Source organism: Amblyomma maculatum, chromosome 8, assembly GCF_055883805.1.
Source record: "Amblyomma maculatum isolate TAMU_Amacu chromosome 8, ASM5588380v1, whole genome shotgun sequence".
NCBI lineage: Eukaryota > Metazoa > Arthropoda > Arachnida > Ixodida > Ixodidae > Amblyomma > Amblyomma maculatum.
The window spans coordinates 60,388,620-60,411,917 of NC_139351.1; the positions used below are offsets into that span (position 1 = coordinate 60,388,620).

The 23,298-nt window shown below is 45.5% G+C and overlaps 2 protein-coding genes across 4 annotated transcripts in view; one reads left to right on the forward strand and one right to left on the reverse strand.

Moving 5' to 3' along the window:
• The window catches only part of LOC146181252 (uncharacterized), a 262,301-nt gene extending 259,478 nt beyond the window's left edge, over positions 1-2,823 (reverse strand). The window contains exon 1 of the mRNA XM_084575738.1: positions 2,310-2,823. Within this exon, the coding sequence (XP_084431864.1) occupies positions 2,310-2,411 (102 nt within the window). The 5' untranslated portion in view covers positions 2,412-2,823. The remainder of the gene's footprint in view (positions 1-2,309) is intronic.
• Positions 2,824-5,586: 2,763 nt separating this feature from the next.
• The window catches only part of LOC146181253 (uncharacterized), a 136,182-nt gene continuing 118,470 nt past the window's right edge, over positions 5,587-23,298 (forward strand). The window contains exon 1 of one of the 3 annotated variants that reach the window (XM_084576314.1): positions 5,587-5,760. The gene's annotated coding sequence lies outside the window, so the exon portion shown is untranslated. The remainder of the gene's footprint in view (positions 5,761-23,298) is intronic. The other 2 variants (XM_084576312.1, XM_084576313.1) reach the window with 2 other exon arrangements.

Below are 23,298 nucleotides of genomic sequence, written 5' to 3' on the forward strand. Positions count from 1 at the left end.
TATTTCACGAATTAAACCGGTAAATCTTGATGCTAAATGATCGTTTGTTATAGCTATTTAGGGCCTTCATGAAATTGAAAGATAAAAAATGGGGTTATGATCTGTAATTGCATACTCTATGACTCCTGATGTGCAATCAGCATACGTATTAGTCAGTATGCGGTCAATTGTGTATTTGAATTAATACAATTAGAACGAGTAGGAGAATGAATTAAAGAAGAATTGCCAAAATTCAGTATACATTTCACATATTCCGAACAGCATGAACTGCTAGGTTCAAGAATATGAATATTTATCCTTCCCTGAATATCATATTGTTAAAGACATCGCATAAAGTGATCATAGACATTTTTGTAAGGGGGAAGCATCTCTGCTTTCATTTTCTGCGCTTTTAAGGCCAGCGAATGTCTTCAGAGCTACTTCCCAAAACCAATACTGACGAAAGGACACCGCCTGTTCGAGAATGCTCATGTTTAAAACGTGAACGGTGTCGACGTCACCGCGAAGTGCGTGCCGCTCGCGACGGAACACCCGCGCGCACAGCTTTGAATTTCGCGTGAGTAGGAATTTTTTTTTTTTTTACGAAATTTATTCTCTCAGGGCATCAGTCGGATATGTGATGATGAATTAAGAAATAATGAATGAAAAATGTAAACGTAGTTTTTCATTTACCTATTGCGTTCTACACCTCATACCCGATCACTGAAAGTGCAGAGAGAACCTAAGAAGAGATAGATCGCCGTTTCTTCTTTTTTTGTTCTTGCTGTTTGATTACAGCAGCATAATAATTTCCTCATGGTTTTGCTTTACAGTTTAATATCATGACGAACATTTTTGTTCATGGTGCACCTTTCGACAGTGCCGCGGAAGTTCCGACAGTGCCGTGGACAGTGCCTCTACACTCCGCCACTTCGACTTTTTCAGCACCTTAAGAACTAATTTACAGATAAATATGCTTATTTGAATCTGTAATTGGAAGTTTTGAAGATATTTTGGCTTTGTGGTTCCGAATAGACACCGCATTAGAAATCCGGTTCACAGATCCACGAACATTTTATTTTTTTATTTCGCCTCCGTTGAAATGCGGCTGATGCTCCGGCTGCGCGGCTTTGTTGCTTTTCTGGACGTATGCCACTCGATCTTGCACAGCATATACCAGTAAACGCCAAATTTTACAGCGCGGAGCGCGTACTGAGTAGTGTGCCCTGTTGTGCCCGGCCAAAGCCGCCCAGAAATTCAGCCCGACGCCAAACTTCTTCGGCTAACGCCTCCTTCACAAAATACGGATACTTCTCTGTACAGCAACAGTGCACTGGAGGCGAGCCGTGCCAAAGGGAGAGAAGCGACGTGTTTCAACATCAGCTGAGCGTCCAGACAGCACGGCGCCGTGGCCCTGACGGTGAACCCATTCTCGCCCCGCGGCATATTTGAAGCGAGAGCGCAGCAAGCTCTCCCATTGGCCCTGCGAAAGTGCTGCCGTCGGATTGGACCATTTTGAGTGTCAACAACAATTCTAAAAAGGCAAACAACCGGAGGCCGGTTAAAGATAGAGAGTTACAAGGTCAGAGAACTTCTCTAAATTTGTGATGAGTTGGGCATCGATTTGGGCTCAACAAAAAGAAAAAAGGAATTTCTTGAGATCATGCAGGCAGAGGACGTGACGGTTGAGGAAGCCGCAGAGGCCTGGGATGATATTCAAGAAAGAAAAGGGGAGGAGGAAACCAAAAGGCTAGAACTTGAACGTGAAAAGCGGTTTTCTCGCTTAAAGAAACTTTTGCAGCTCGAGCTTTCGGCATATGAAAAAAGTGTTGAAAGGCATGACGCTTTAATTGCCATTCAAGGTAACAGTTCGAAGCCGCGAGAGTGTCTGCAACCGTTCCTCATCGCCGAGGATATGGCAGAGTACTTGGAAGATTTCGAACGTGTCTGCAAAAGTAAGCGCTTCGAGCGAGATACTTGGGCACAAAAATTGGTAGCTATTCTCTCCGCTGAGGCGTCGGAAGAAATCAAGCGCGTGTTAGACGTTGACTTGAAAACTACGATTACCTGAAAGAGTCTTTACTGAAAAGACATCGGCTGTCACCAATGGAACTTAGGGACAGGTATCAGCGAGAGAAAAACTGTACCAAAACGTTCTTCGATTTGGCGTATCAGTTGAAAGCCGATATAACCGAATGGCTAGACAGTCAGGAAGTCTCGGATGAAATTGTACTTGCACCAGAGAATGAGACACAGCTTGGGGAAGCGGCCGAGCAACGCGATAGCAGCAGCGAGCTGATCGAGTCTCGAACAGAAGTGTCTAGGGTTACCTTGGTCGAGCCATTGGCAGCTGAGACGGTTGGAGCCGACTCCATCGGCGAGAAATCCGAAGTCACACCGTCCTGCACGTATTCCCACGTAGCTGTAAACATTCCACCAATCGAGAGTGGGGAACTGGCAGTAAATCAACCGCCTGACAACTCAGAAGCAGAAGTTTCCAAGCATGGCGGAGATGTAGTCAGGCTGGGAGACGAAAAATTGGCGATGTCCGAGATAAGCGTTGTCGTAGATAATCACTCGCGGAAAAACGAAGTGGCGCTCATAGAAAATTCGCAGCTCACGAGCGTTGAACAGCTAAGGCAGAACCATGACGCGGGCGCTGTCGAGAACCACACCTGTGAAGTCGACAGCGAGCCACTAGACAGGAGCCATGAATCTTCCTGTCCTGACGCGCTCAATTGTATTGGCGAAAACAATAACCGTAGTGCGAACATGGACCTCACGCGATCTGAAGCGCCCCAGCTGTCAGACGACCTTGATCGTGCGCCGGTTAGCGCTGAGCGATGCGGCACACCGGCGGATCAGTGTAACTTGAGTGGCGAGCCTGCAGAGGATATGCCTAGCTCGGGGGCTGGCGTGAGCGAGCCTTGTCCTTGTTCGGACGCGACTGGCAGTAAGTCATGCGCTGCTGGCCGCGATGCAGGCGCGGCGCCGCACTCCGACGATGTCGGCGCCATACTAGCTCCGGTTACCGGTAGCTTGAAAGAGCTGGCACCAAAAGAAAGAAAGCAAACATTCAAGTGCAGCCGCCGAAACGAGCGGAAAGGCAGGTGCATAAAAGAATGCTGTCACCGAAAGGTGAGAAAACGCAAACGATCGCGAAAGGAAAAGAAGCGGCGATCTCAGCGGCACAAATGCTCCCGTGCTGAGAAAATGCGCGATTGGTGCGCAAAGCGTAAGGAACGAGACAGATCGTTCAACAAAGCTAGTAACTTATGCATGTCTGTTCTTTTCACGCACAAAGTGGAAAGAAAGGTCTCGTAGAGAAATGGACAGCCGAAGCTGTAGCGGAGGGAGGAGAGCCAAACCGCCCGAATACTGCTACGCATTCTGCCGCTTGCGGAAGAGAGCAGCACAGTGCGAACTCGGATGTTTTGAGCCGTGCATTCGAGACGTAGCTACCTTCAACGAGCGTTTCGTCGCTAACGCTAACTTTGTAGGCAGATCGGGGCAAAATTGAATGACCTCCTTGCTTCCTCAGTTATGGTCCACGGTCCAAGTGATTTCAAGGAGACTCTTTTCCATTACTGATTATTGCTTTCCCTGCTACTTAATGTATTTTTAATGTGCAAAATTGTTGTTTGAACCTTGCATACACTGGAGACAAGTGTCTCTTGTTGTAGTGGGAGCAAAAAGGGGACAACTATTTAGCTAATTGAATTTGAAATTTTGCCTCTGTCTGGTGTTTGACGGGTGACCGAGGGTACTTGCTTGTGTTGGGTGTTGCCTGTTGCCGGTCGGTTTTGCAAGCCGCAGAACAGTCTACCGTTACCAGTGGCGAGTGGCAAGGGCATCGGAGCGACCCGAGCGAAGTTGATCGGCGTGCCCCGGCGACAAGGCTGTCGGCAGAGATCCTGACTGGAGAGTGGAACCCGAGGCACGTAAGGCTACCTGGCGCCCGGACACTGTACGTGAGCTTAGAGGAACCTGGCGAACGAGCGCGCCCGGCATCCGAGCCACATGCGAGCAGCTCGTCTTCCCGGCGCATTGTCTGATGGCGGGGGTGCTGTTGTGCCCGGCCAAAGCCGCCCAGAAATTCAGCCGGACGCCAAAACGTCTTCGGCTAACGCCTCCTTCACAAAATACGGATACTTCTCTGCAAAGTACTAGTGCACTGGAGGCGAGCCGTGCCAAAGGGAGAGAAGCGACGTGTTTCAACATGAGCTGAGCGTCCAGACAGCACGGCGCCGTGGCCCTGACGGTGAACCTCTTCTCGCCCCGCGGCATATTTGAAGCGAGAGCGCAGCAAGCTCTCCCATTGGCCCTGCGAAAGTGCTGCCGTCGGATTGGACCATTTTGAGCGTCAACGGTTCTCGGCGACGGAGTGTCAAGTGCTTCCGTTCGAGACTCCGAGTGTGAGTCCGTCACTAGAGTCCATCGGGAGCAGTTCGCCCCCTGACAGTGCGGACGCGGCGGAATCTCCCCGGCCGTCGCTGCGCGAGAACAGTCGCGTACGGCTATGGTAGCTTTCGGCCCCAGAGCCGAACTCGTTGTTTAAATGCCTGTAAATAGTGTATAAAGCCTTTTCTTCATCTCACCAACGCCGACTCGGATTCATCGCTATCGCCCAGGGAGCTGACAGCCCTCGTTCACGAAACGGGTGACGAGCGCTACGTTACCAACTCCTTGGCACAACCCTGTTGACGGTGGGCTACTGTGTGATAATCCCACCGGCACAACATTGGTCGCAGCTGCGGGATCCACTGGCACAACAGCCCCAACCAGCGTGCGACTCCCCGAGTCAGAAGTTTATACCGTTTCCTCCGCTCACGGGCAATCGTCTTATTTTAGCTTAGCGTCTGTACACAAATGGCCCCATAACAAAACGAATTTCAGTTACATTACTCTCTCGCAGCCAATCTCTCGCAGCCTTCTCTCATCATTCTCCCCAGGTTCTCCCAGCAAGCGGTACGCTTAGGTTTCCTTCGTGATTGTGGCAGTCTTCCTCGCCGCCCTTGCGCTTATTTTTATTCTTGTTCACATCCGTAGTAGTCGAAGCATCACATGAGACCACTGAAGTCACTAAACGGGTAAATCACACTCACTGGGATAACAAAACGCGAACGCAGAAGGAACACAGGGGCCGCAACTTACACGGCGTGAGCTTCTGCGCCGCCTCGGTATTATAATTAGATCCCGTCGGCCGCCAGGTGGCGCCACATGTCTCAGCAAACTCCATTGCAGGTTGCCTATGGCACCGGCACTCCGGGCGCATGGGCCACGCTGTCTGCGTACAGGCGGCGGAGAGCGGCGAAGGTGATGTTTAGTCTACCAGACCAATGGCTGCACAGGCATACAGTGGTATCCGGAAAAAGCTCGAATTCGAGCTAGCTACTATCGCAGTCTGGCCTTTCCCGCCGTCGTCTGGGCTTCTTCCGGACTCGTGTACGCCTGCTCAACCCTGGCTGGCGCGCGCTGCGTGTATTGGCTGGTGTGGCTTCGGACAGGCGCACGGCCTCTCCTTTCCAGATCGCATATCGCGTGGCAGCAGCCTCCTTCCGCCTCTCTCTTTACTGCTGTGGCGAGGGGGGCGCGCTGGGTGTGTTGGCTGGGTGTGGTTTTGGGCAGATGGGAGTGAGTGAGTGAGTGAGTGCGCGTGTTGTGTGTGTACCGAGAGTAGAGCGGACGGGATCGGCCAAGAGATCGGACGCTTCTACAGCCAGAGGGACTGCTCAGGTGGAGTCAGCCGTTGCTTGATCTGCGCGCGGCCGAGGAAGACCGGTAAACGCTTACCCTTTGGTCCTCGGTGTTCGTGTTGTTTATTGGGGCCACCACTGTGGTCTAAGCTAGCGGAGGATTGTTTGCACTGAGAGCTGAGCCGCAGCCCCGTAGAGAACCCACAACCAGTTCTTTTTAGTTCCTGTTTGCAATACCTAAAAAAGATGAAATTTCGTTTTATTAAAAGATAAAACAAAAACAAAGAGTAGTTAATGAACCCCTTAGTTATGTGTCTCGTTATTAGGAATCAGCATCTGAAGCCACGTATGTACTTACCGCACATCATAGGGAACAAAACGGCAGAAACGGCGAGAAACAGGAAAAGTGTTTCTGCCGTCCTGTTTTACTGCAATGTCCCAACAACTGCCTTATAACCATGCTATATTAAGTTGCATCGCGCAGCCGCGGGCGTTTACAAATTAAATAACAACCCGAAATTAATGCAATCATTGTGTTAGGAAAAACAGTGCCTTTGCGTTGGTATATTCCTAACATCCCCCAACACGTACTTCTAATTAAATAACAGTGGCCACGCACATAGGATGCTAATGCGCCCAATATTACTCATATTTGTAAAGCTCCATGAAAGAAAGGGATTTCAGGCTGCAATTGATGCGTAATGAAGTATGGTCAACCGTTTCACCATACAATCTACAACAAATCGATTTACTTTGCGCGTAGTCATTCGGGCCTTGCTTCATGGTAAGACGGAACATACATGCAATTATAAGACGGAACATATATAACGTGAATAATTAACAAGGTGTATGAAGGTAGCCTCTATTTTTAAAGCAATGGGCAACGAAGTCAAGAAAACAATACGCTTGGTTAGATCACCGAAACATTTACCTACCGTTTTGAAGTATGATGGTTCTATAGTGGCCCTCGCATGCGTACACAATGGACTTGAGGCTTCAATGCAACCAACGCTGCACATAAGGTTGCATGTGAAACTATCTGCCCTGCGTAAATGCCTTCTATGATTCGAGCTGGTTCTTAGAGGGTATTCACCGCAACCCTGACGCACAAACAATAAACAGGACACTACCGGCTCTTACTCCAACTGTTTTTTAAACTAAACTAACATATATTTTAAACTAGCATATATGGACTTCTCGGCGGCCTATGCGCACGCTTCAGTTCAGTTCAGTCGTTCAGTCGTGTCCGACTCTTCGTGACCCTATAGACCATGTCACGCCACGCTTGCGGTCTCTCACTATCTTCCTAACATCACATAACTTCATCTGCAGCGCCTCGAGGATGCCATCTAACCATCGCGTTCGCTGCCTACCCCTTCTCTGGCGACCCTCAACCTTTCCCAAAATCAAATCTTTCTCCAGCGACTCCCCTCTTCTCATCAGATGACCAAAGTATCTGAACTTTAACTTTAGAATTTGACCCTCCAATGAGCAGTCAGGGTTTATGGTCGACAATATCGACTGATTTGACCTCCTGGCAGTCCAAGGAACTCTCAAGAGTCTTCGCCAGCACCACAATTCAAACGCGTCAATTCTTCGGCGGTCAGCCTTTTTCACAATCCAACTCTCGCATCCATACATCACAACTGGAAAGACCATAGCACGAGTTATACGGATCTTGGTTGACAGACTAATGTATCTGCTCTTTACTAGGCGGTCAAGGCTAACCATGACTCTCTTTCCCAGAAGCAGGCCTCTCCTAATTTCATGGCTGCAGTCTCCTTCCGGGGTAACCTTGGAGCCCAAGCTTACAGGGTGTCAAAGAGAAGGCATCAATGTTATCAAATCAGGAGTGACAAAAATGGTCGCACAGCATCACAAAGGAAAACCGATGTGTCACTGATACAATTTGCACCTTCTTGTTTTATATGGAAGGCTTCTAGAGTTTCACGAGCCGTCTGGGGCCTGCCTCAGCCTACAGTCCTCACGTCGCGGAACCATGGTATCCAATTGGTGCAAGCAACAAGTATTATCTCATTTTAGTTACATTTTATCTTATGCAACATCCATAGCTTTCTCAACGCTTACAAAGTTGTTTTCTGTTTTTTGGCAGGGTTATGATAGCGTAAAATATAAAATATCACTATATCTTGCAACTTCGTCGGATAACGCATACGACAGAGTAACTTTGCCAATATCCTGTACTTTCCTATTGCGAACTCAGTGGTATTCATTGTTGTTCGTAATTCATTTTTTGGCTGGGACAAAAATGAAGAATACTATAGTTTGGAAGGCTTCTAACGTACACATGAAAAAAGTCATAAGCATTTTATAATGCTTTGCAGCATTATAGTGGTGTTTGGGCTATCCATTTCTTTGTGGCAGATGCACACGTGAGCCGGGATGAGGTGTATTTCGCTCGACGGAGCCAACTAGCCCAGATAAAAGCCGACACCACACGGTACGAACCCGCTGTCCACCTAATCTGCAAAGCTTTTTGAGGATAGATGGACGGCGGGTTTGCTCCGTGCCGTGTTGCCACGCCGCCAAACCATGCAACCCCCATTATTACATACTGGCTGGGGCAAGCTGCTACATTTTTAAAATCGTCGCAGCCGTCTGTGCCGGTGCACGGTCTGTAGCACCGGATATGCGCATACTTCCACCAGAACACATTTGCGATGGTGCAGTAGCATTAAGCTTGATCCAGGTTGTCCGGAGATCAACGCTCCGGTCACTAATTGTACGTTACAAATGCGTTAACAGATGATCAGTAGTTGTAAATCCACCAATTCCTAACCACCTGAAATCTCGAACATAAGAAGGAAGGCGAGAGGTGGTCAGATGCTGCTCCCATCTGGCTAAATGGTTTGTACGAGTTAGTTAATCGATAAGCCGTCTGACCCATGCGTTTCCAGACAAGTGGTTGTATCTGGCTGAATACCTCCCCTGGTAAGACGTAGGTGAGCCTTCCAAGAGTGCCTGTCACGCATGCTCTGGAGCTGCGCTGGGTTCGCTAAGACGTTGCTCAGGAAAAATATATCAGTGTGGTTTACAGCAAATAGTTCTCCAGATGCTTGCCAACATCACGTCACTCTGCGGAAGATCCAGAACAGGTCGGAAAGCCAAAACATTAAACATATTGGCTGTGCAGGAGAAGCGAAAGTCACTCATTTTGCTTAACTCACCTAGCTTTGCTAAGTATTGAGATGAGCGATCACGCCTTTCCTTCAATCTTAAAGGCAATCACCCAATATATTAAGAAGCTCCGAATCAGATTATTGGGTCGTGGGGAGGCTTGCGATGCATCCCGTATAATTCCCAGGTGACACGGAAGACAATATAAAAAAACCTGATCTCTGAACTAAATAGTCGAAGCTTCTCAGCTACAGATAAGCGCCATGCAGTGCTTCGCATCAGGCCTTACCAAGTCCTTGTCTGATACCTCGAGTAACGAAAACCTGTCCGCATAGTTCAAAATTTAAAATTATCCTCTTTACCTCGTCGCACTACAACATACATAGGTAACGCAACAGCTCCGGGAATTGCAGTAAATTGTCTATAGTAAAGACGTAGTTATGCTTCATACCTCGTGATAACATCCACAGTTATTACAGGCATCGAAAACGTTGACCTCCCATTTATGTAACACATCTGAGTAGAGATTATGGTGTCATGAAGAACATTGCTAAGGCGGTTAACAAATAAAGCCGCAACGACCACGCAGTCGGCGTTTTGTAAGGTGACCAGCTACAAGGCATCACAGTCCCAGCTTTGCCCATTTGCCATCAGATGAAATCTCACACCAGTCTCAAAATGGAGGACAATTGCCTGAACCCAAAACCTAATCCATCTTTTCAATGAAGGCAGGAGTGATGTTCCAGATGTAGGACGGATAAACGGAAGCTGTAATTACAAAAGGATTCGGAGCCGACTGTCCTTCTAACCCATTCAGCAAAGCTGAAAATACCTATTTAGTTCGCGGTGCATGCAGCATGACATGGAAGAACTCCCCACCAACCAAAATGCATCCCAAGAAATCGTGGATATACTACTGTTAGGTAGCTTTTTCGGACAGGAATTTCTTTCAGCTATAATTAGATTGTGAACCCTATCTGAAAGTGCCCCTTTTTATTAGTTTAATAATACCTTTATTTTCCATCAAGGTGATGGGGGAGGCAGGGAGAAAAAGCCGAGCAATCGGCTTGACGAGCTCCCCCCCCGAAGAAAATACAAAGTAAAAATACATAGGCAGAGCAGTGTAGCGTCCACAAAAAACAGTAAAATAAAATAAATAGAAGTACATTCGACGAGACATCGCGTTCAATGATAGCGCATAAAAAATTGACAAGAACCAGCACCTTATTGCACATTAACAACAAAGAAAAGAAAAGCGAGATCGCAGTATGATCAGGCAAAGTAAAACAACAGAAAAGGACCAATTTCTCTCCATCTAGCAGTAGTAATAATAGCAGTGTCAGCAATGCAGCAGTGACAGTAATAATAGTAGCAGTGTCAAACTGTCGCACACAGAAAAAAAGAAGAAAAGCCAGCAAAACATTTAAAAATTGAGTTTTTACACAAAAGAAAAACAATCGCAATCAATTCCCGTCACAAAGGTAGTACATCAAGATAACAACTTTGAAGGCTTCAAAAAACATATCAAAGACAAACAGGTTCAGTCGCTGATAAAACTACTCTGACGTCATCTTTTTATGACTGTTCGAGTTAAAAATCATGCTTATCCAGTAAGTTTAACAATTTTGGAAGGCGACATTGAATCATCTGCTCACCATAATTTGTGCGGCATTTAAATTCGTTCCATATGTCTGAGTTACGAGTAGGGTAATACACTTCCTTTCTCTGCAGGCAAGCCAGTTCTCTCAAAAAGCTGACATTGTTACGTATTTCCTTTTTATGGGCTAAAGCTAAGTGATAAGCGCACATATCATGTATCGCCATTATGTTATGTTTCTGGAAAAGTGGAAGAGATGGATGGTCATAAGGAACGTTAGTTATAATTCTTAACATTTTTTTCTGCAGTCGATGTATTTTATGCATATTTCTTAGGGTTGTCGTTCCCCACACCAAATGACAATATTTTATGTGCGAGTGAAACAGTGCATTGTATATAAGAACTTTAACTTGAGTAGGGAAGGTGTGTTTGTTGATATTAGTCAAGCCAACAGCACGTGACAACTTGTGTACAATGTAATCTACCTGGGCGTCCCATGACATCTGTTCTGTGAAAACGACACCAAGTATTTTAAATGAGCTAACGATATCTACTGTTGAATTATTATATCGGATATCTTCATTGATAAACACGTTTCTATTTTACGGACGAAAGAGAATAGCTTTAGTTTTATTGGCATTTACTGTTAACGTGTTTCGTTCAGACCATTCTTCAAGCCTTATAAGCACTCTGTTTGCCTGGTCAATTAAATGATTAGGCGAAGTCGCCGAAAAAAGTAATGTCGTGTCGTCTGCATAAATGACAAATTTGGCTTGGTCGTCTATGTCAACAATATCATTTACGTATATATTAAATAAAAATGGCTCCAGGATGCTACCCTGAGGCACGCCAGATAAGATTGACTTGGTGTCAGAAAGATAGGGCCCAAGTTGAACAAACTGTCTACGGCTAGCCAAGTAAGATTTTAAAAGTGAGAGGGCAGTTCCACGGAAACCATATATTTCCAACCTTTTTAAAAGTATATTGTGATCTATGCAATCCAAAGCTTTGGAAAAATCTACGTAAATTCCTAAAGCTAACTGTTTTTCTTCGAACGCTTTCATTATAAACTCTTTTTTGTGTCAATAGAGCAAGTTCCGTTGATTGATGTTTGCGAAAACCAAACTGTGCAGAGTTCAGTATCCCGTACTTATTGCTGAAACTTAACATTCTGTTTAATATTATCTTTTTCAGCCCTTTAGAAAAAACGGACAACACAGATATGGGTCTGTAGTTCGCGATATCGTTTTTGTTCCCTTTTTTGTGCAAAACTGTCACTTTAGCTATCTGCATTCGCTTGGGGAATCGGCCTTGAGACAAACAGAGGTTGAAAATGTGGCTTAGGCATGGTGATGATAAATCCAGCACAAATTTCATAGGCTTGATTTTTAGACCATCGGCATCGGTGCTAGCACTGTTGTTTAACCCTGCGAAGGTTGAAATCACTTCAACGTCAATCACAGGACTCAAGAAAATAGATTCATCATTCGCTGACCCAATATAGCTCAGCGAGTGGTTATCACTATTAGGTGAGCCTACTTCAACAAAATAATCATTAAACGTGTTAGCTAAACAGGACCCACTTAGCTGCACATCCTTCCATTTAATTTTGATTGGTTCACTTTGGCCAGGACTAGGATTTATTAAATAAGTGAGCTTTTTCCATGTCAGGTCAGTTCTGGTTCCGCAAGAAGAGAATTGATTTAGAAGTATTGTTCTCTTGCACGTCTAATTTCTTTTGTTAATTTATTTCGACGCGACTTGTACGACTTCAGAGTTTCAAGATCACGCGTCTTCAGGAATTGTTTGTACAGGTTATCTTTAGCATTTATTCTGTTAAATAATTCAGGTGAAATCCAAGGTTTCCTAATTTTTTTTTCTGTTTCGAAAAACTTTATACGGAAAACACTCCCTGTAGGCTTTCAAGAAATGATCCATGAACACATTGTAAGCGGAATCAGCATTTCTAACTTTATACGGAAAACACTCCCTGTAGGCTTTCAAGAAATGATCCATGAACACATTGTAAGCGGAATCAGCATTTCTTTCTTGACGAACGTCTTCCCAGAAGATGCTCAAAGTGCGCTCCGAAATCTCTTGAAACAGTCGCGGTTCCGGTTTATATTTAATGTGTGCAATATTTGGAAGAGACAGATATATGCCATAGTGATCGCTAATATCAGTACATACTACTCCTGCTTTATGGCCAGTCCGGTGAATGTCTGTTATAAACATGTCAGTTAAACACGATGACGTGTGAGTTACCCGCGTAGGAGTTTTTATAACGTTCTCCCATCCAAAAGGCTCAATTAGCTGCTCTAGCTTCTTTTTTGCTGGAGTGTCGGAAAGCATGTTTATATTATAGTCACCAGCAATGACAACACTGAGCTTATTTTTATCTGCAAAGCCGAGAAGAGACTCGAGAAAACTGAAAAAAACTTTTACAGTTACCATCTGGAGGACGATAAACAACTGCTATGAGTTGCCTATTGATTAGCAAAGACAGAACTTCGAAGTCTGTGTGAGCATGTAAAATCGGGCAATATTTCACCAGAAAAATACTTCTTAACCATTACCGAAACGCCTCATCCACGACCTGAAGTACGATTTAGGAAATAATTGTTGTACATTGGCAAGCTTATTATATCAGCACTTTCGGTATACCGAGTCTCGGTTAGCATAATAATATCAAACATGAAGTGAAACTGACTTTCTTTCTTTCTTTCTTTCTTTATTTGTTCCTTTCTATTACAGAAAGCCGGAGCGAAAGCTAAAGGCTACAGAGCCTGACAAAGGCTTCCGCTCCGGATGACGTTCAGCGTGCAGTTTGAAAAACGGATACAAAACATACAAAAGAGCACTTCGAATCATAAACACAACGCGCAAATACAGAAATTTGATTGCATGAAACTGAGTCACTCCAAATAACTATGGATAGGAAAAAAGAAATACAAAAGATTGGCATTTTATTGCGGATTGCTATGTAATAAACCAACTGCAATTAATGAAACAGATGAAACATACCGCTGGAGATGATATCAATAAAACCGTTTGTTGAACTTAGTGATACAGTATAGAACACTTGCAAAATAATAAAGAAAAGCACATGTAACCTCTGATACAAAACACAAAACAAAAAATTAAACTATGCAACTGCGATGTCATGCTTGAGTAATAGGGCTTTAAGAAACTTTTTGGTGACAGGTTTGTTAAATTTTACGAGCGTATCTACACGATTCAACAGAAACGGTATCTGGTAGTCTGTGTGTTGCCGGCCGTAGTTTGTTCTTGTTACTGAGAAGTATCTTAAGCTGGGCACACGTATTTTTTGCTGACTGGGTGTTCAGGTGAAATAATTTGAAGGATTTCTTATATTCTGCTTGACAAATATCTTTAAAATCAGCTGGAAAGATATGATCTGTGCCATCCATGACCAAGAAGAAGAGGGGCTACACGACCATTGCTCTGACACGCACAAAAACTATATGACATCGTCCAAGTTCTTTTCGTTGTGCACTTGCAACGCACTCGCCCCATCCCTCTTTCTGACGTATATCCTTCCGTTCCTGTGCCAAACGTACTTGTACTGGTGTTCCCGAGCCCATTCTTTTGTCCTAGCCAGCAGTGTCCTGTTCCTCTTGGTCAAGTTTTCAAGAATGTAACAGTTGCTTTTGGAATCCCTTAATTCTGCTCTCTTTTGCAGACACGATTCTTTCACAGTGCGCCTTGCAAATTGAACTATCACACCCGGAATCTTATCTTTCGCGGCAGGCAGCCTATGTGCCGTGACAATGTCAGCGGCGTTGAGGACAGGAAGGCTTAGTTCAGCAGCTACATCGTTGACTTTGGATAGAATATCTTCATTGTCAGACACAGGGATGCCGTGAAACTCAAGATTAAGCTTCCTACTTTGCCACTCGAATGCATCAATCTCTTGCCTTATCGCATCCGTATCGGTGTCTCGTGCTCGCGCTTCGATTCCGCAAACCCGTTTTGATAGGTCAATTATCTTGTGATCGTGCGTGCGCACGTTTTTCAGGATTTCATCGTACATGTCGGACATTAATTGAACGGACTGCTGCATGCTGTCAACTGTGTCCTTAAGAGTGATTAGAGTGTTCAGTTTTTCACTGATGCCTACCAGCATGTCAGCAACGTCCACATCCTGAGGCCTCAACTTGCTACTATGGCTACCTCTAGATTTTGCCGTACGGCATGTTGGACAGCGCCAGGCTTTCCTCCATGCTTCCCCTTTGCTTTTGAACGTAGACTCGGCTACTCCAGAACAAGAACCAAAATTATAACAATAACCACACTCAACACACGGCACTCCTTCATTTGAGCATTCCTCGTTACAGGAAAAACATACGGAATCCTCGGGAGGAGGCATTTCAGTCAGTCTCGGTTAGAAAAATGGTGGCAGCAGTGGCAGCGGGAAACAGAAATGTTTGAAAACAAGCAAGTGCGCACCACTAACCCGCGAAATGCAGTAACCTTTAGCGTGCGGCAAGACGCTGTCACTGCTGCCAAATGAGCCGGTGGTGGTTCAGTCCTCTTTATATCAAGGCAGGTAGGAGGCCTGTGACGTGGGCTCTGCTGACGTCACTCCGAAGCTTGACACGTAGACGCCGCCAAAAAGGCCTTGCGCAGCAGAAGCAGCATAACTGTCCCACGACGAAAGCGGTTCGTTGTCGGCTCGGCCAGCAGCACCCGCAATACGGCCACTTCGATGAAGCAAGCGTGCAGATGTGCCTGCGATATGCAGTAACCTGCGAAATGCAGTAACCTTTAGCGTGCGGCAAGACGCTGTCACTGCTGTCACGGCAAGACGCTGTCACTCTGAGCTGAAGGAGACTCTCCGCCAAGCTCATGACTATCTCCTGCGTTTCGCTTGCCATGACACCTGAACGCACGAGTGGTGCAAACACGAGCCGATTTGAAACCGACCCTCCTAGAGCGACCGCGCAAGAGGTCTGTCACAAGGATTATCAGGGCGTGCCCATCGCATACTTTCATAGTGAAGCACTGCAAAGGTGACCGTGTCACCTGTCTCTGCTGTTCAAACATGGTTAGGCGTTTCGTTAAGCATGCGTATGCGTTTATGTCATACTTTCCGGCGCTAATGTGCTCCGCTCGCCATTCCCCCTTCAAGCTCTGTGTTAGCTGCGTGGGCTGACTGAAAACAGCATGCCATGAACTAGCAACAGACGCGACGCTTACGCTGATGGCTAAAAGAAACTTGTGCGTTTTACATAAGCTATTTGCGGGAGTCGGCATTATAAAACCAGAGGGTTACCGGCACGAATCTGTGGTTAAAGTGCCTTCTATAAAATATACTTGAAGGGTAGGATTATCACTTATAACATGTGGGCTAAATAGAGCTGAAAATATATCCGAAATCAAGGAGTCAGATCGAAAATAAAAATTCGTAGGAGCACTGCGATCTCTCCTACGTACGCTTGTTTGCACTAATTTTCTGCATTTTCACACATTTTCGTTTTTCTCTTACCTATTCTCCCACTATTTTCTTCTTTTCACCCTTATTTTTGTTTATTCTTGCTACTTTTTCAATTTTGGTTTTTCTTTTACAGCTATTTTCCTATTTTGCTCTTGAGTGTTTTCGGTGCTGTAACGCAATGACGAGACATGAAATAGAAGCTTGGCCATGTTTATTCGTTTTCAAGCATCACCTTTGAACCCGCTTGCGAAATTCGTTCATTCCCACGTTTTTGCACAAAAACGGCGTCCATAGTTGTTTTGACGTCTGCAAATTTTGTCAACGTCGTTATCTATTTTGTCGTCTAATTTATTTTTTGGTCTAAGTTATTGTTATTTACTCCACATCAACTAAATTATGCACACACATATGTTTTTGCACTATACCTCACATAACAATGTTTGGTTCAACAGTCAATTAATTTCTCGACAATGACGGTTTGACACCCTATGCAGACGCATAAATCTTGTCCTCACTCTCGAGCCTGATAAATGTACATATACATCATCTGGCTCTCATAGTAACAGATGAACAGCTTATAATGAAGATTAACAAGAGGTGGCAGGGCAGTCAAAATATTCGATAAAAGGATAAAGAAAAAGAGTTGACCGCCGACGTAATACAATTATAAATCGTTTATAAATCCGAACGTAAACATGAAGATGCTGACACACTGTCTCGATCACCCGTGGAGTTGGCCCATGACAGTACGGATGAAAACGCTCATTTTCTTAGCATTATCAGTTCCTCTGATTTAAAGGCCCGGCAACGAGCTGATCCAGACCTCAAAACTGTGATCGATCATCTGGATGGTTTCGATTCTACAGTATCTCGACTGTTTGCTAAGAACTTGTCATCCTTCTGTACGCGCGACGGAATCCTCTCCAAGAAAAGCGCCGGCAACAGTGACCGAGCCTATCTTCTAGTCATCCCTGCAGATCTCCGCGATGAAATCCTTCATGCTTGCCATGATGAACCCACTGCTGGACACTTGGGCTTTTCACGCACTCTTACCAGAGTTCGCCAGGCCCAAACTTACTGGCCCAAACTTACCGCCACCGTTCATCGATATGTTAGAGGTTGCCGCGAGTGCCAGCGACGCAAGACACCGTCATTGAAGCCAGCGGATTTCTTGCAGCCTAGTACTTGCAGCAAAGTACCGCTAGTACTATTCGACCAAATTGGTATGGACTTTCTAGGCCCTTTTCCTCTATCGTCAGCTGGCAATAAGTGGATTATCGTGGCTACAGATTATCTGACACGTTACGCGGAAACTATGGCGGTGCCACGTGCAACATCCTCCGAAGTGGCACAATTTTCCATGACGCAGATTGTCCTCCGCCATGGGGCCCCTTCATACGTCATCACTGATCGTGGCAAGGCATTCACAGCGCGTCTTCTTGATGAAGTTTTCCAACTAAGCCAGACACATCACCGAAAGACTACTGCTTACCATCCTCAGTCTAATGGCCTTACTGAGAGACTAAACAAAACAATAGCGGACATGCTCGCCATGTACCTGGATGTGCGGCATAAACCATGGGACGAGATATTGCCTTATGTCACATTTGCATATAACACGGTCGTCCAAGAAACAACTCGATTCACTCAGTTTCGCCTAGTATACGGACGCGATGTACAGACCATGCTCGACTCTATGCTGCCATGTGCGGCTGACGACCAGCTGCTTACCGCTGACGCAGAAGAATTCACCAACTACGCTGAGGAAGCTCGCCAACTGGCCCGTGATCACATTACAAAACAGCAAGCAACAGATGCACGCCGATATAACGACCGCCATCGCTATGTCGTCTTCCAGCCTGGTGACAAAGTCTGGGTGTGGACACCTGTCCGGCGCCCAGGCCTGTCAGAAAAACTTCTCAATCGTTACTTCGGACCCTAGAGTGTTGCGTCGCCTCTCAGAAGTTACGTACGAGGTTATTCCAGACGGAACTGTACCGAGTTCTAGTCGTCAGTGCTCGTCTGACCTAGTGCATGTGCTTCGCATGCAGCTGTATTTTACCCGCTGAAAGTCGTATTTGCCATCTGGATGAGTTTTTTCTGTGAGCATGGGGTTTTGTTTTCTGGGGGGGGGGGGGGGATAATGCCACCTAACGGTTCGAGGTAGCGCTTGAAAGACGAAGAAGTTGGAGACTCTCGCGCGCTTCGGCTAGCTAGGACTGTGGACTCTTGAGCTTGTGTCTTTGTGTTACCGTCTCCCGGGAACCTCTACCTTGACTGTGCGCATCTGCCCCTGTTTCCGATTCCCATAAATCCCTGTCTTCGCGACAATATATATATATATATATATATATATATATATATATATATATGTTCAAGTATTAGGCGCCACTGGCTGCTTCAAGTTTTATTTATATTTTTTCTTCCCCAGTTGGGAAGGTAGGCAGGGTTAGTGCTGAAATATATTGACAAAAAATGAATATAACACTAGAGGCAGTAGAACCATTTTTTAGCTCGTACACGCAAGTAGCAACCAAGTACAGATGTCTATTTCTTCATACCACATAAGCTGTGCTATCTTCACAGCGCCAAAATGTTATGTGGTTGTGTTGAGGACGCTTGGGCAGCGAGCTGAAAGAGGCGATAATGTCGTTCCGAGCAGGTCATGATAAGAGTTGTGCCGCCGCTGCCTTTGCTCGAACCGGGAAATGCAAAACCCTTTCATATCTAAAGCTTTCCTATTTCTTTTCCTCTTCTGGCTCGAGCAAAGGCAGCGGCGGCATAACACTCGGAAAGAGGCGATAATGTCGTTCCGAGCAGACCATGATAAGAGTTGTGCCGCCGCTGCCTTTGCTCGTGCCGGAATATGCAAAACGCTTTCATATCTAAAGGTTTCTTATTTCTTCGCCTATTCCGGCTAGAGCAAAGGCAGCGGCGGCACAATTCTTATTATTGCCTTCTCGGAATGACATTATCGCCTCCTTCTGCTCTTGACCCAAGCGTCCTGAAAGAGCCACATGAGATTTCGACGCTTTGAAGACATCTGTGGCCTGAGTAGAAGAGCAAACTGATTCTTCAAACTCTCCTATCGCAAGAAAGAATAAATACAGTTTCACATTTGCATAGATAAATCCCATGCAGACTCTTCAGTGCTCTCAGGAACACGTGGAGAACATGTAGGGGTAGCCGCTAATGAAAATATGCGATGCTCGGAGCGACAACCCCACATTTTGCCGCAGTTTTCAACAATCGCTGTGAAATAGATTACGAAACAATAGTGGACATCGGCAAAGAAGGCTGTTTCTGCAACTTTCAAATGGAACTCCCCACGTACGAAATTTAAAACGCGATTCCCGGAATAATGTCGCCTAGGCGAAACGTTTGCGTCCAAAGCGAAAATCATACCTTGGGAGCAGAAGCACACGCGATACAAGCAGCACAATATTCCTTACAAAAAGCACACGCGATACAAGCAGCACAATATTCCTTACAAAATGAAACAGCTTCTGCGCGAATTTCACAGGGCCTATTTACGACGATAAGTCACTGATTGCAATAACCACAAAAGCCGTCCCCGTGATACGAAAAAAAAAAATCAAGGGCTACTTGCATGAAAGGCAAGGTAGTTTTTGAGGTGCACACACAAACGTATGTGAAAGTGTCGCAATCATGTGCTTCGGCATTGAAAGCTGCAGCACATCGAACCAACAACCTTCCAAAACAAAAGTAGGACTGAAATGCGCAGCTGAAGGACTTTATTTCTCCCTGAAGGGGGGGTGAAGTTTTATGGCATACATCCTTGTTACCGGTAAAAGCATTATAACATATTTGAATGTTGAGGTAACAGCGCGGAACGCAGGACGGGAGCACAAGGTTAGAGGACGACACAACGAGCGCTGCGCTCGTTGTGTCGTCCTCTAATTTAATTTTGTGCTCCCGTCCTGTGTTCCGCGCTGTTACCTCAAGATGCATAACCAACATGCCCAAGCTGCTATTCTAACATATTTGAAGTAGAATTGACCTTTGACGTTTCCAGAGATCGAGATGTGTGACATCTCACGCATTGCTAGAATGTCTCGTTGGTTGCGGATTGGTGTCAGCTCCGACCGTCTGCTGCCTCCCCTGTAGGTCTTTCTACGCTCCTCGCTCTAACGAAAAAGAATGAGATGGCATGCTTCACGTGGACAAAACCTTTTGTAATAATTTCTTCAATTTTCCTAGATGTAGCTTTAAGCTATTTCAAAATACGTTTATAATATGTGTTGTGCTTGAATAGCGTCTTATTTCCTGCTTGCTTGAGCCGAGTTTGCTCTCCTCGCCAGGATCACTGATTTTTTTCTTACTGCCGGATGCTCTAAGAGCTTTTATCGCCTAATCCTATGTATGTTTCAAGTCGTGTTATCGGGCGACATGCGACCCAATTTTTTTTTCTGAATGCTATCACCAGATAGCAGTAGCGCACTCTCGGTGCTTCTGATATGAAAGGCGGAAACGAGTGTCTCAAGAGAGGGAAAAAGTTTGCGTCACGAGAGGCCGTTGAGAAAGGCTTTAAGAGGGCTGGTCGCATGGAATAACGCCTCTTGCGATAAATCACCGTGCGGCAAGCCTTGTCAGCGCCCGAAGAAAGAGCCGTGTAAAAGCAACCCTGGTAGGCTTTCCGCTGTTATTTTTCAGGTGTTCTTTCGCACAATGTACCGCAACCCATCGTTCCTTTTTTTTTGTTTTAGGGCCCTTCGCTGATAATTATTTGTATTTATTCTGTGCTCTGTGCTGCTAATGTAGTACCTGACGCGTGGTGCACTGGAAAGAGGGCCAAGTTTGAGAGCGCTCTTTGCGTAATTTTAGCAATATTTAAAGTATTTTTTGACGCTTGCAGTCTCTCGATTTCGTTATGCTATCGAAACTGATTGTCATTGCAAATATCTAAATTTTTTCAAGATTAAATGCGTGTTGCTCTAAGAAGCACACAGCAGGTCCGATTTTGTTCTACTGGCAGCATTCGTTGTTGTTGCGACAGTAGGAAGAAGTAAAAGAAAATGCATGGGCCTTTTAGTGGCTCTGTAGCTAAGCCACCTCCGCTGCCTCGTGCGGACAGAAGGGAAAATAGCGAAGGAAGAAAAAAGAAGAGGAAACAGAAAAAACTCGCGTCGCAACAGCCGTCGTCCGCCACTGAAGCAGATGCGGGTGCAATGATGGCTTCTGGTATAACCTCTGGTGGCAGGCTAGCCTCCGCCGTAAAATGCGTGGGTCTATTATTTCCAGCAGCGTAGGGCCAGGCGAAGCCACCCTCCTCTACCAGCAGGAACGGAGAACTAATTTCGAGTGTTATTTGAGGTGCGCGTCGTAATGTGAGTATATAAACTACCAGAATTAGGCGGGCGGGTGAGTTGTAATATAGTATCATTACGTCCTACAAATAGAAATAATTTATTACTGTATTTGGCTGCTTGGTGGCTAGTTGCTGCTTTTGTTGATTTATACGTTTGTGCATAGGCTTCTTCTCGACTCTGATTCAACTACGTCATGGGTTTTAAAACCACTAACTGCGTTTTTAGGCTAATTCTTTATTGAATAGATGCGTTTTACTCAGCCATAAACGTATAGCAGCGTCGGGTTGGGAGATATTAAAGAAAAAATGCGCAATGGCAGAGAACAAAATCTATCCAGAAGGCGGGGCCGCGGCATATCGAAACTGTAAACGACACATCCTAAACATGAGTCCGGGGCCCTATTAGCTTACAGCTATCGGTGACAGCGCTGACACCTCAGCCTTTTGGATATACATTGAGAATTTGTCCATGAAAGTACAGAACAACAATACTGTAAATTGGTTAGAGGTACAAGCGGCCTAGGTGAAGGTACTGGCGGATGCAGACGATGTTGCGGTTTTTATGGTTGACCAGGACAACATAACTGAGGCTGTGAATGGTGACATCTACGTAGTGGCGGTAGTGTGGTTTACTGTAACAGGTCTCTTGGCCCTTGGCATGGGAATGGGCGGTGGTCATTGAAACCTCACCGCTTTGGTAATGTGACTTCGGCGAAGAACCCGACCTAGTACTTAGGCAACAAGCTGGATGGGGACCGATATATTCAGAAGCTTTGCAAAGAAGAGAACAAAGAGCTATGGGAGAGAACAAAAAATTGTAAAGGAGGCATCATAGCGATTTTTGGCAGAGCTACTGTATGTGATATTTTTTCCACCAGCAAGCTTTGGTACGTAATGCAAGTAAAGCATTGTCCACTCCGAAAAGTACAGAAGCTCCACAGGGTGTTTCGCGTCTTCGCTTTAGCTTGCGAGTGGTAAGGCTGCAGCAGGACAAACGTGTTTCGGTGGTTTAAATATTGGGTTGTAGGCTCGGGAAATCTGTTTACTGAAGTGGTCAACTGAGTTTATTTTTTTGTGCTACATATTAAGCCCATTCTTACCCCTGTTTGCAAAGTTAGGCTGCTGCGCCTGTTGCTGGAGTTTGTTGCTTCAACCAAAGGAGTGTCGTCTGGGATTATTCGTTATTACAGGAAGCTCATTGGAAGTGTTAGATTTGCGTTCAGCGTGTTTCTCTACGAACTATTTGGCCAGTGTAAAGCGGATAAAGCTGTACCTCGATCTGGGTTATTTTGTTCTCCCAGAAGTCTTGTATAGTGCCTTATGCATTGGCAGCCCATACAGGAACGTCCCGAATAGAGTTAAGGAAATGCAGGGGCCGCCAGAAGTGAGCACATTCTAAGGCGAAAGCCATTAACCGCTTAAGAGTGGCGTCCGCAGAAGGTTTGCCAAGATGTGTCCGCGAAATGCCCCGATATTCCGAGGGTATCGCTGTTCTGAAATATCCGACCCATAGTTATAATTAGTGACAGATAAAGATAGTAAGTGGTGCTAAGAGGGAATCTGTCTACGTTTTACTGAGGGCGAAGAGAGTCTCTCTATTTCTGCTTGGAAAGAGAGAGAGAGACTTTCTCCATCATCCCTAACTATAACTTTGTCACTAACTATAACTCTCGGTCACTATATGCGAGACCCTCACTCGACTCTCAATTTAGAGTGGCAGAGCTCTGTCTCGCAGAGAGAAAGGAAGAAAAAAAGATTGTTCCTCTAGAGAGATAAATAGAGAAGCTCTCTCTTTTTTCCTATTTCTATTTCACTTCACTATCTCCCTCTACCTCTCCCTCTCTCCCGCTTCTTCGTGCCCTCTCTCTAGAGGGAGAGTAGAGAGATGCTTTCTATCACGAGAGTAGAGACATAGACTCTACTCTCTAGAAAGAAAGGGAGGAAGTTGACAGAGTGTGTCTAATTTCGCTTACCGGACAGAGAGTAGAGGATAACAGTGATGGAGTGAGAGAATATCTATCTCTTGCTCACACTCTGAGCGCCACTTTATGTTCTCCGTCTCTCTTCGCCTTTCTCTTTAAAGAGAGAGACATTCTCTCTG